At 41.6% G+C, this 13651-nt stretch overlaps 1 protein-coding gene across 16 annotated transcripts in view; it reads right to left on the bottom strand.

The window, feature by feature from the left end:
- Nucleotides 1–13651, bottom strand: part of Sanbr (SANT and BTB domain regulator of CSR) — a 54553-nt gene that overhangs the window by 20270 nt on the left and 20632 nt on the right. For all 16 annotated transcript variants that reach the window (XM_052734657.1, XM_052734655.1, XM_052734654.1 and 13 more), the window contains 4 exons: nt 11891–11977; nt 11677–11787; nt 7731–7854; nt 5194–5346 (listed from right to left, as the gene is read on the bottom strand). In XM_052734657.1, the coding sequence (XP_052590617.1) occupies nt 5194–5346; nt 7731–7854; nt 11677–11787; nt 11891–11977 (475 nt within the window). The remainder of the gene's footprint in view (nt 1–5193; nt 5347–7730; nt 7855–11676; nt 11788–11890; nt 11978–13651) is intronic.

Raw genomic sequence — 13651 nt, 5'->3', positions numbered from 1 at the left:
TTCACTGTGACACTATAACAGCATCAATTTGCAAACAACCTAAATGTTCTTTACTAAGAGAATGATTAAATACATTATAAGTCAAATAAAATGACAAAAAGATAACCTAAGTGAGTTGTTGCATGAAAAAGGGATGAGAATACAGTTTAGTAGTAGAGAACTTGTCTAGCATGTGTGAGGCTCGAAGTTCAAGGCTCAGTACTGCAAACAACAAAACAAAACAAAAACCACACCAAAAAAGCCTTTTTGGACTGGGGATGGCTCAGCTGATAGAATGGCTTGTTCAGAATACATAGAAATCCTGGATTAACCCTCAGTATTGTATAAACCAAGGGTAGTGGCACAGGCCTGTAATCCCAGCACTCAGGACATGAGGCAAAAAGACCAGACATTCAAGACCATTTCTGGCTACTTAGCAAATCTGAGGCAGCCGGGAATATATGAGAATCTAGCTTTTAAAAAAATGGGACCCGCCGGGCGGTGGTGGCGCACGCCTTTAATCCCAGCACTCGGGAGGCAGAGCCAGGCGGATCTCTGTGAGTTCGAGGCCAGCCTGGTCTCCAAAGCGAGTTCCAGGAAAGGCGCAAAGCTACACAGAGAAACCCTGTCTCGAAAAACCAAAAAAAAAAAAAAAAAAAAAAAAAAAAAAAAAAAAAAAATGGGACCCTATCTTGACTCACATCTCTGGCGGAAGTCCTCTGCTCCATCAGAGGCCACTCCAGCACCTAGATCCCCAGAGGCCACACTGTCACCCAGAACCCCAGAGGACCCCTGACTCGACCAGGGGTCATTATGGCTGCCAGAACTCCAATCTCCAACTCGGGCAGAACCCCTGTACTCGACCAAAAGCCACCCCAGTCATCAGAAATCCAGCCCCCAGCTTGGGTGGAGACCCTCCACTGAACCACAGACCATTCCAGCAAGAAGACCAGAAAGGAAACAGAAACCAAGGAACAAAACACACACCCAACAAAGACATGGTTTTAGTGCAGAATTCTACCAGACCTTCAAAGAAGAGCTAATATCAATACTCCTCAAATTATTCCATAAAATAGAAACAGAAAGAACATTACCAAAATTCATTTTGAGGCCACAGACACCCTGATACCCAAACCATACAAAGATTCAACAAAGAAAGAGAATTACAGACCAATTTCCCTCATGAACATTGATGCAAAAAATACTCTTTTTTACTCTCAAACAGACTCCAAGAACATATCAAAAAGATCATCCACCATAAACAAGTAGGTGTCATTCCAGAGATGTAGGGATGGTTGCATCTGCTGCACTGATGAAAAATCCATCAATGTAATCCACCATATAAACAAACTGAAAGAAGAAAACCACCAATCACCTCACTGAATGCTGAAAAAGTCTCTTGACAAAATCCAACACCCCTTCATGATAAAAGTCTTAGAGATCAGGGATACAAGGAACATAACTAAACATAATAAAGGCAATTTACAGCAAGCCTATAGCCAACATCAAATTAAGTGGAGAGAAACGCAAAGCAATTCCACTAAAATCAGGAATAAGACAAGGCTGTCCACTCTCTCCATATCTATTCAATATAATATTTTAAGTTCTAGCTACAGCAATAAAACAATACCCTTCACAATAGCCACAAATAATCTAAAACATCTTGGGGTAACTCTAACCAAGCAAGTGAAAGACCTGTATGACAACAATTTCAAGTCTTTGAAGAAAGAAATTAGAGAAGATGGAAAGAACTCCCATGCTCATAGATTGGTAGCATTAACATAGTAAAAATGGCCTTGAACGCATTGGCACAGAAGACAACTTCCTGAACAGAACATCAGTCTCGAAGGCACCAAGACCAACAATTAATAAATGGGACCTCCTGAAACCAAAAAGCTTCTGTAAGGCAAAGGACACCGTCAATAGAACAAAATGGCAGCCTACAGAATGGGAAAAGATTTTCACCAACCCCACATCTGACAGAGGGCTAATATCCAAACTACATAAAGAACTCAAGAAACTAGACATCCGTAAATCAAATAATCCAATTAAGAAATGGGGTAGAGATCTAAATAGAGAATTCTCAACAGGGGGTGAGGCAGAAAGCTAATGCAATGGAAACTTCCAGAAATCCACTAGGGTGACCCTAGCAAAGACTCCTATTAGTGGGGATATAAAACCTGAATGGGCCATCTGCTGTAACCAGGCAAGGCTTCCAGTGGAAGAATTGGGGCACCAATCCAGCCACAAAACCTTTGACCTACAATTGGTCCTACCTGCAAGATGTGCTGGGGTAAAGGTGGGGCAGAACTTGTGGGAGTGACCAACTGATGACTGGTTCAACTTGAGACCCATGCCACTTGACGCTGCTTGGAGAGCTAGGAACCCAGATAGCCTAGAGATCCAGGATAGATCCAAACACAACCACCAACAACAAAAAGATCAATGAAATGATCCTAATGATACTCTGCTATACTTGTAGACCAGAGCCTAGCATAACCATCATCAGAGAGGCTTTATTCAGCAACCTCTGATGGAAGCAGATATAGAGACCCACAGCCAAACAATGAGGCAGAGCTCAAGGAATCCTGCAGAAGAGGGCCAGGAAGGATTTTAGGAGCCAGAGGGGCCAAGATACCACAAAGAAACACCTCACAGAATCAACTAAGCAGGGCTCAGAGACTGAAGCAACAATCATGGAGCCTGTATGGGTCTGACCTATGTCCTCTTCATATATGTTTGTGTAGCCTGGTGTTCCTGTGGGACCACTAACAGTCAGAGCAGGGCCTGTCTCTGACTCTTTTGCTTGTTTTGGGACCCCTTTCCTCCTACTGGGTTGCCTCGTCCAGTCTTAATATGAGGGGATGTGCCTGGCTTTACTATAACTTGATATGCCATGCTTGCTTGATATCCCTGGGAGGGGAATGAGTAGATCTAGGGGGGACGTGGGGAGAGGGGAACTACAGTCAGGATGTAATATATGAGAGAAGAATTTTTTAAAAAAGTGGGCTGGAAAGATGGCTCAGCTGTTAAGAGCACTTGTTTCTCTTGCAAAGGATCCAAGTTCAGTTCTCAGGTCCCAAATGGTGGCTCACAACCAACCATAACTCAGTTTCAGGAGATCCAATGCCCTCTTCTGTCCTTCATGGACACAGGACACATGTGGTACACATGCACAGCAGCAGACAAAACACACACACACACACACACACACACACACACACACACACACACACACACACACACACACAAGAAAACTTTTTTTTTTGGTTTTTCGAGACAGGGCTTTTCTGTGTAGTTTTGGTGCCTGTCCTGGATCTCGCTCTGTAGACCAGGCTGGCCTCGAACTCACAGAGATCGGCCTGCCTGGGATTAAAGGTGTGCACCACCGCCGCCTGGCTGAATAATCCTTTTTTTTAAAGGAGTATAACATATCCAGTAACACCTGCCTCAAAGAAACACTCAAAAAGCAAACAACAACAACAACAACCTTACCGACAGTTTAAAATGTATTTGTTTTGTTTCTTCTGTCAGGGTTCTATTCTGCAGCCCAGGCTAGCCTGAAATTCACCATGTAGTTTGGGCTAGCTTTGAACTCTTGGCAATCTTCCCACTTTAGCTTCCTGAATGCTAGGATTACAGGCGTGAGCCAACACGCCTGGCTCACATAATTCTTTGGGAAAAAGCAAAGAAAAAAGATCCAGGACACATGGTAGCAGAGACTATGGGAGCAGGGAGTATGCTGGAGCTGGCTCAGGACGATGCTGCTTTTAGCTTAAACCAACAAAACTTCTCTTTGCAACACACTAAGGTTAATGCAGAGACTCATGGCTGGTCAAGGTTCAGAGAACATGTTACTGCTGAGTGATTACCCTTAATTGGGAGATCCACACTGTCTGAACACGTCCAAAAATGGAATCATTCGAGGGGACTTCTGAGTGCTTGTGAGAAAACTCCAAGAAAACAGAGTCTCATGACCTCACTTTCTTCAAAACCATGGAACTGTTCTTGGAATGTGCTTTTGTGCCCCTCCCAGGTGTAGCAGACAGGAGTGAGTGTGCTTCAGATAATTCACTACAGCTGACTACTGTTATTTGTTTATGCGCCTCTATGGAAAAAGACGTTTTTTGCCACATGCAGCTTGCTTTTGTGATTATGTACAGCTTGAACTCATGAGAACTTTACTTAAGTGACCTTTCTTAACCCTCACGGTATAAATTGTCTGATGCTTTGAATAACGTTGGCTATTGGATGAGACTAGTCTTCCTCATTTTTAGGCTCCACTCTCTCAGGTCCAGCCCCCTCTAGAGCAGTAAACATAAACTGTCTTCTAAGGCTCAGGGAACATCATGGGAGAGGAGACAGAGAGAATGGAAGAGCTGATGATCTTGAGGGAGGACCATCAAAATCTGAATTGTGGGTCTGATATGGTCATGGTACTGATGAACTCAAAACAGCTGTGGTTGTGTGATAGGGCTGGCCCAAGACTAAGCTTGCAGTAAATATCTAGTCATAGATGGGGAAGGGCTAATGGAACCTGACCCTACCCAGAGGAGCTTATGGCAGTGGAGGGCTGCTGGAGGAGGAGACATTGCCTTTAGTGACTTATCCATGCTCTGGTAGACAGTTTCAAAACAGAGCCTATGTGGGTGAGCCTGGTTACATCCAGTGTGTCACACACAAAAACACATGAAAGTGGGCTGGGGACTTCCTAGAAGGAAGGGTGGGGAGACAGTAGAGAGCGGAGAGGGGAAGAGAGTGTGCAGGAATAAATGTAGTCAGATATATTATCACATTGTCAAAGTGATTAAATAGAAAAGAACTGAAAGCAAACTGTTAACTGCTGTTACTTCTAAGAAACTGAGGAGTGGTAGGAAGGGGGATTTGTATTTCTTTCTTTACTTCTGTATGTACTCTTTGAAGTTTTTTTTTTTTAATGTTGACGTAGTTACACTTAAAAAAGACAAAGATTTTACATAAAAATGTTAGGGGCGACTAAACTATAAAAACTTACCTGTAGTTCCTCTGGCAAAAATAACTAGATTTAGAGGGTTATTAATAATAGTAAAAGCCATGAAGGTGGGAGGGAGATGAGGTGGGGGGGTACTAGGGAGAGCTGGAGGGAGACAGTGGTGGATGGGTATGATCAATATACATTGTATAGATATATGAAACTTTCAAAGTTTAATCAAAGATTAAAACAGAAAATCTTACCTTTTTGAGCTGTGTGGGATCAAATCGAAGAACCTTCTGGTTACAGCAGGGATAAATTCCAGTGCCCACAGTGCTCAGTGAACTTATTGTGGTGGAATAAACTACCATTTCTGTGTGATACTGACAATGTGAGAATTCAATACAGAGAAAAGCCTGGGTAAAAGAAATATATAAAAATCAACAACTGTCCCACAATGAAATATGCCTCAAAAATATTTTTCTGAAGACTGTATACTGCATGTCTCATTTATATGAAATGCACAGAAAAGGTCCATCTACAAAACAGATGAACATTTGCCAGGATTTGAGGCAAGAAAACTGAGTGGAGCCGGGCAGTGGTGGTGCACACCTTTAATCCCAGCACTCAGGAGGTAGAGCCAGGCAGATCTCTGTGAGTTCAAGGCCAGCCTGGTCTACAGACGGAGTTCCAGGACAGGCTCCAAAGCTACACAGAGAAACCCTGTCTTGAAAGCCCCCTCCAAAAAAAAGTGGAAGCAGATGGGCACGAGGCTCTTTATGAGATGAGAATGTACTAGAACTACATGGCATACAGTAAGTGGTACCAACTGTGGGAATTCTCTGAAAAAAATCAATAAATTATATAATTATGAATTTTACAGCACACACTTATACTCCAAAGAAGTTTCTAAAAAGCAAAACCAAAGAGTGCTTTATTAAAAATCCAAATGAGTAAAGCTGATCTTAGTATATACACCTCATTTTAAAACTGATCAATAATTTTTAAAAATTCCAGTGAAATATCAAATAATTTCACCTCACTTGGTTATTCCTTGATTTTCTTGATATCAGTATTAATGAAAACTGTGGCCTAACTTCTAGTCATTAAGGAAAATAACTTGCCATGGTATGGTTATGAAATGGGTTCCAAATCCATGTGTAAGTTCATAAGAAACTCAAAAGGCAAGAACAAAATTCACAACTAGTTTAACAACAATGACAAATGTCCAAACGTGTTAACAAGACATGGAACAATTACCATGCTCATACACGGCTGAAGGAATGCAAAAGGACTCAGGAAATTTAGAAAATGGTAACTTAGATTATTATACTGCAGTTCCAATTCTAGGTAATCACTCAAGAGACGTAAAAGCCCATGCTTAAAAGAAAACCTGACTGGGAATATTTATAGCAATTGTCTTCACACTGGCTCCAAACTAGAACACTACAAATGTGTGTCAGCTGGTGAACAGTTAATACACTGTGTAATCCATACAACACAAGGCTACTCAGCAATAAAAGGGGAAAATGGTAACAGGCAACAACATGTTTGAATTTCAAATTCATTCCATTGAGTGAAAGAATGTCGACTCAAGTAACTAAATACGGTATGATTCTATCTAATGACACTCTGAAAAGGAGAAACTATAGATCAAACACACAGGTTTGACAGTGACTGTCAACCATTAAGGAGGAGCTGATTTAAAACACAGCATAGGCAAACAATAATGAAATTGTTTATGCCCTGATGGTGGTAACATCACCGTATGTATCAGCCACACAAAAATGGATGAGTAGTACTCTCAACAAGATATACTCCAAGGGCTGGAGAGATGGCTCAGAGGTTTAAGAGCACTGACTGCTCTTCCAGAGGTCCTGAGTTCAATTCCCAGCAATCACATGGTGGGTCACAACCATCTGTAATGAGATCTTGTGCCCTCTTCTGGCATGCAGACATACATGCAAGCAGAACACTGTATTCATAATAAATAAATAAATCTTAAAAAAAAGATATATTCCAATAAGCCCAGGGTTAGCCCAGTGAGTAGGTCTTTCATATGAGCTGACATTCCAAACTCTGATGGTTTTGATGACCTGTTTTTCCTTCCCTCTACTGAAAAATCAAGTGAGAGAAATCTAAAGGAAGGGCATTCATATGAGATTTGATGTAGAAAACCTTGGACTTACAGAAGACTAGTTAGGAATGACTGTGACTGCAAAAAGCCATCATACGTGCCTTCAGGAACTAACCTACTTGTGCTTCTGTTCTAAATTTAAATCATTAAAACCACGAACAAGGCTGTGGATACAGCTCAGTGTTACAGCTTGAGATCCAACTTTGGAGACCTGGTGCTGGGGTTCAGGGAGGGAACAAAATATTTTGGGGAATGCAATTGTCACCAAAAAACACGGGTGTGGTGGTGCATATCTGTGCATGCACACCTGTGCGCACACACCTACACTAGCAACACCAGGGAGTTGAGGATCGTAAGCTCCAGGCCAGTGAAGGCTGCATGGTAACACCTTGTCTTGAAAACTAAGACAACAAACGGCCCAAAGACTCTGAATCTCTAAGGAAATTTATGGCCCAGTGGAGAAACAGTTTGGCTGCAAATGAAAGCAGTGAAGATTCTATGTTTTACAGTGAAAAACTGGATCAAATAACAAAGAATCTGCTGCTTTTCTGGAAGTCTGACAAGAACTGTTTCAGCAATACACACAAGAGGAAGAAATAAAGGCAGGTGCAAACCCCGCGTAGAGGACCACTGTTCTCGCCACTACTTTCTTTAAAACCTCACCTGGTAACACCTTGAACAAGTCAGCCAGTTGATCGTTCCCCACAAGCGCCAGTATACGTCTCTCCAAGATTTTAATTCTTCAAAAAGACTATTTAAATACTCATGTACATCCCAGGTTTTATCTCTGGAGAAAAAGCCTCAATTATTTTAAGTGAGAAATACAATTTGTTTTAACCCAATGTCTTAACATTTGTGGCTTGTTTCCAAGAATACTCTTCAAATGACAGTGTGGTATGGACTACACAAAGTAGGTACAATTTCTTTATTCTTTGGACAACAGAAGAAGGTATGAGAAGGCTGAATACACACTTATTTTGTTGAGTTAAATATTATTAATTAAACAGTTTGAGCAGGTCAGCAGTTAAGAATCATGCAATGTTGGTTAAAAGGACCTTTATTTCATTTTTACTTTTTAAAAATTGTTTACTGTTTATGTAAGTGGGTGTGTGAGAGTGCATGTGCCATGGCATGAGTGAGTGAGTGTGTGCGTGTCTGTAGGTCACAAGACAATCTGTGGGAGTCAGTTTGCTCCTTCATATTGGGAGTTCCAGGGGTCAAATTCAGGTCACTAGGCCTGGTGACAGATATCTCTGCCTGCCAAGCCATCTCATGAGATCTGAGATTTTTATTTGAACTGTACATGTTGTAAGGTGTGCTGCTATTAATTATTAGTGCTCCTAAATACTTCAATAACATGATGGCTTATTACATTATTCTTAAACAGCATTTTCTATTTGAGCAATACAGTATTATACAACCAGGTCTTCATTATATAAATTTTAACAACCGGCAAAGGCATAAACCATGTTTGCTATGGCCACATGTAACTACAGTGTGTGTGTGTGTGTGTGTGTGTGTGTGTGTGTGTGTATTCATTTATGTGGGACAGGTTCTTACTAGATAGCACAAGCTGGCCTGGAACTTGCCACATAGCTCAGTGAGCTCTTCCTGCCTGAGCCCCCAAAATGCTGGAATTATATGGGTGGGCTACCACATCCAGCTTCTTTCTAAGGCTCCGTTTGTAACTTTAAAAACTTTGGCGATTTTTGTGCTTAGTTCAGCAAATAACAATGTGTGAATATGTTATTACAAATCACACAGGCACATCTGTCTTAAAAATTATTTAGATGATTTTTAAAAATTAAGACAGGATCACACTCCACAGCCTAGGTTAGCCTTGAACCTGCAGTGACCCTCCTAAATCACTCTTCCCAAGGCTGGGATCAGAGGCATGGAGACACTGAGCCCGGCTTTAAAGACAATTTGCTTATTTAAAAATACCCTATTTTTTTATTTTATGTGTTTTGTTTGCATGTATGTCTGTGTGCCAACTAAGTGCAGTGCCTACAGAAGTCAGAAGATGGCACCAGATGCCCCAGAAGTGGAGTTACGGGGGATGTGAGCTGTCATGTGGGTGCTGGGAATTGAACCTGGGTCCTCTGGAAGAGCAGTCAATGCTCTTGACTGCTGAGCCATCTCTCCAGCCCCTCCTTCACTTTTCAAGTTCTTGGATTACATACGTAAGCCACACTTGGCTATGGTTATAGGTATGTGCGTGTGTGTTTGCATAATGGATGTATGCTTTCATGTGGGTATATGCGTGTATACATGCAGGTTATAGATTTTTAAAGTTACTTTGTATGTGTGGTCTCTGCATGTTTGAACATGTATATGTGGGTGAACTTGGCCATGTGTATGGAGGCCAGAGGATGAGGTCAGGTCCCTTCCCCTATCACTTGCCATCTAAGTGTTCTGAGACAGGAGCGTCACTGAGCCTGGAGCTCACTGTTCTGGATGCACTGGCTCACCACAGAGCTTCAGGGATCCTCCGCCCCAGCCTCTGTGTCACAAGACTATGCACCACACCCAGCTTTGTGTGGGGGCTGGGAACCTGAACTCTGGTCCTCATGCTTGTGCAGCAGGCACTTAGGCACCGAGCCTTCTCTCCAGCCCACTCACACATTTTCAGTACAGAGAAAGCCGGCCAGAAGCAGCAGTCAGTATTTTAGTGAGTATGTTCTTTAAAATGGCATTTACACACACACACTCACACACACACTCACACACTCATTCATTCATTCCAGGCTGGTCTTGAACACTATGTAGCCCAGGATGACTTGAGGACTGTGATTACAGGTATGCACTACCATGCCTGAGTTTTGCGGTGCTGAGGGTCAAACCTGGGACTTTATTATGCATGCTAGGCGAGCACTCTGCCAACGGAATTATGTCTGCAGTCTTTGTTTTGTTTTGTGTATTAGATGTATTAAAGATGACTATGAACAACTCCCTGTAATGTATACTCCTCTGTAAGAACACCCCCTCTCATCTTCTTTCCTTCAGGTATGTTAGGGATCACACTTAGTGCCTTGTGCATGCTAGTCAAGCACTCCACCCCTGAGCTACATCCTCAGCACTTGGTTTTTCTAAAATAATTGATTTCTTCTTTGTGTGCGTGTGTGTGGAGGGGGTGTGGGTGTGGGTGTGGGTCAGAGGACAACTCTGTGAGGTCATAGCCCCTCTCCCATATTACACAGGTCCTGAGAATCAAAATCAGGTCACCAGGCTTCTGAGCAAAGCACCTTTACTCGCTGAGCCGCCTCACCAGCCCTACCCTTTTATATTTTTTTAAAAGATTTACTTGTTACGTATAGTGTTCTGCCTGCACATATGCCTGCAGGCCAGAAGAGGGCACCAGATCTCATTACAGATGGTTGTGAGCCACCATGTGGTTGCCAGGAATTGAACTCAGGACCTCTGGAAACAGGCTGTGCTCTTAACCTCTGAGCCATCTCTCCAGTCCTACAATTAAAAGTTTTAATTACAGTTATTTATTTACTGAGTGCCAGTAGAGGTCAGAGGAGAGCTTAGTCAAGTCTGTTTTCTCCTTCCACTATTTGAGTCCTGGGGATTAAACTCAAGTCGTCAGGCATTGTGGCAATTATCTCATCAGCCCCAGCCAAAAGCTTATCGTAATCTTAAAACATTAGTTTGTGTATGGTTCTTTGCCTGCATGCATGTCTGTGCACCTGTACACACACTACTACATATATGGCTGTATTTTAGCTTGTTCAGTCATTTGGATTTCTTGGAAGGAGGGAAGCTAGTTAATATACTTAATATGGCAATGAATAACCTTGTTAAATGCTTTCATAGACTCAACAATACCTCTTTGCAAAAATTCCTAGCAATAGAATATTATCAAAGAACACACTCATCCAGAAAGTTTCTGTTCTTCTGAGATAGTTCACCAACTCAGAATGAAATCTTGTGTTATATATAAGCATGAATATGTATTATATGCTAATGAAGTATGGCAAAGTATGAAGAATAGATATAGAAACTCCAACCTTAATTTTTTTCATTCATCAAGAATCAACTGAAAAAAAAACTGGAAAATAAATCAACTGAAAATAAATTTAGTTCTCTTGTAAAATTCAATATACAAAATGTTAGTGATGAATCATTTTAATGGCACTGACTAGAATCTTTTAATACTAATATTTAATAATTTGTAACATTTTGAAATTTTAGGACATGATGAAACTCACCCAGTAAATATAAGGTAGCTTTTATAATAACTTTGTTTTAAAGCAGCATTTTTCTAAGTCAAAGTAAGATATACACTCAGGTGCTGTCCTAGTCCTTACAAAAGTAGTCATACAGGATATGTACAGTGATGCCTGCACATAATTCTGACACTTGGGAGCTGAGGCAGGAGAACATTAAGTTCAAAGTTAGTTTAGACTATACAGCAAACATGACTTTGTCCTAATAAACCAGAAAATTAAGGGGTTGGGGATTTAGCTCAGTGGTAGAGCGCTTGCTTAGCAAGTGCAAGGCCCTGGGTTTGGTCCTCAGCTCCGGGGGCAAAAAAAATTAAGTTATGTTTTTATAAGTACTCTTGAAATTCACACACAAAAACTGTATATTTTCTTAACTGCACCTTATGTGGATGTAGACAATATTTCCATGTCGATCCACATTGATTTTTCCAGGGATGCAAGGAATTCTTCTTTCTGTTTCTCTGGTTAAAAGTTTCTTACACAAACAGCATCTATAACAAAAAGGAAATGTCAAAAACACTCAAGAAAAGAATTTAATGTAGTAAATTAAATAATACAGGTATATTATATAGCATACCAAGAAAAACATGTTACCTATATAATGTTGCTGCATTGTTTCGAGAATCTGGATTGAAGTACTCAGGATCAAACAGTCTTTCAATCTTCTTACAAAAAAGTTTACTATTAAAAACAAATGGCCAATAAATTAAATGTCTGTATTTAGTATCTTAATGTTAGTGGTCTGTTTCCCGCCTGCCCTCCCTCCTCCTTTCCTTTTAAATTATGTGTGTCTCTATGGGGGTATGTGCATATAAGTGCAAGTACCCATGCAGGGCATCAAATCCCCTGAACTGGAGGTCCAGGCAGCTGGAGCTGCGGGACACTGACGCTGGAAACTGCAAGAGCAGTATGTGCTCTTTGCGCTCGTAAATGTTACAGCCTCTCTCTGGTCCTCCACTGCTTGCTTGCTTCCTTCCTTCATTTATTTATTTATTTATTTTTTCAGGACAGGGTTTCTCTGTGTAACAGTCCAGACTGGCGCCCGGCGGCGCACGCCTTTTATCCCAGCACTCGGGAGGCAGAGCCAGGCGGATCTCTGTGAGTTCGAGGCCAGCCTGGACTACCAAGTGAGTTCCAGGAAAGGTGCAAAGCTACACAGAGAAACCCTGTCTCGAAAAAAAAACCAAAAAAAAAAAAAAAAAAAAGGCGTGCGCCACCATCGCCCGGCCTTCCACTTTATTTTTTTTTCTCTAACTGAATCTGGAGGTTGTCATTTTGGTTAGACTGACTTGGCCAGCAAGCCCTTGGGATCCTTCTGTCTCTACTCCCCCAGGGCTAGGGTCACAGACAGATGTTGTTAAGCCTGACTTCTTTTACGGGTCCTAGGGGTTTTCATGCACACACAGCCATCACTTTATGTACTGAGCCATCTCCCCAGCCCAAAAGTTTACTATGATAAAAATAAGTGTTGTCCTTATACATGTAGAAAATGAGATTAATACTTCCCTAGGGAGGTTCTTTTGGGGCATTTACATTTTTGCTATTCTAAGTAAACAAACCTATTGTTGATCAAGATTCTCTTTTTCTTATTACATGATTATTTTTGGTGTGTGTGTGTGTGTGTGTGTGTGTGTGTGTGTGTGTGTGTGTACATACTCATGTGCCATGGTAGGTGCATGGAGATGGGGGAATGGTTTTCAGAAGTCAGTTCTTTCCTTCCACCATGTGGGTCTTGAGGACTAAATTCAGGCCATCAGTCTTGGCAGTAAGTGCATTTAACCACTGAGCAATCTTGTCAGTTTTATTTTGTTGTTGTTGTTGTTTTAAGGCAGCGTCTCTTGCAGCCTTAAACTCACTGTGTAGCTGAGGCTGATCTTTAAATCCGGATCTATTTGCCTCCTCTGCCTCAAATGCTATTACAGGCTCCAGCACTATGATGCCCAGTTTTTTGCTCACATTTTGTGTTGTTTTTCTGAAATATGGTTTCATTATGTAGCTCAGGCTGGCTTCTGACTTGGAGCAATCCTCCTGCATTAGCCTCTTGAGTGCTAGAGTTATAGGAACATGCCATCATATCTATCAAAAAAATTTTTGCCAGAAGCAGATATCTGCCTTTCCTTCAGTCCTTTGTTACTGAACTATTCAAGATTAAATATTTGAGGATTTAACAACCCAAGTCTACCAATAACTAGCCATATGATTTTTAGCAACCTGCTAGCGTTGGAGCCTGTCCTGGAACTCACTCTGTAGCCCAGGCTGGCCTCAAACTCACAGAGATCCGCCTGGCTCTGCCTCCTGAGTGCTGGGATTAAAGGTGTGTGCCACCACTGCCCGGCCACAAACCTGCTTTTTTGA

Source organism: Peromyscus californicus, unplaced genomic scaffold, assembly GCF_007827085.1.
Source record: "Peromyscus californicus insignis strain IS unplaced genomic scaffold, ASM782708v3 Scaffold_13__1_contigs__length_99412109, whole genome shotgun sequence".
In the NCBI taxonomy this organism is placed as follows: Eukaryota; Metazoa; Chordata; class Mammalia; order Rodentia; family Cricetidae; genus Peromyscus; species Peromyscus californicus.
The sequence above is the reverse complement of the archived record's forward strand: the minus strand, read 5'-3'. Positions and strand labels throughout refer to the sequence as shown.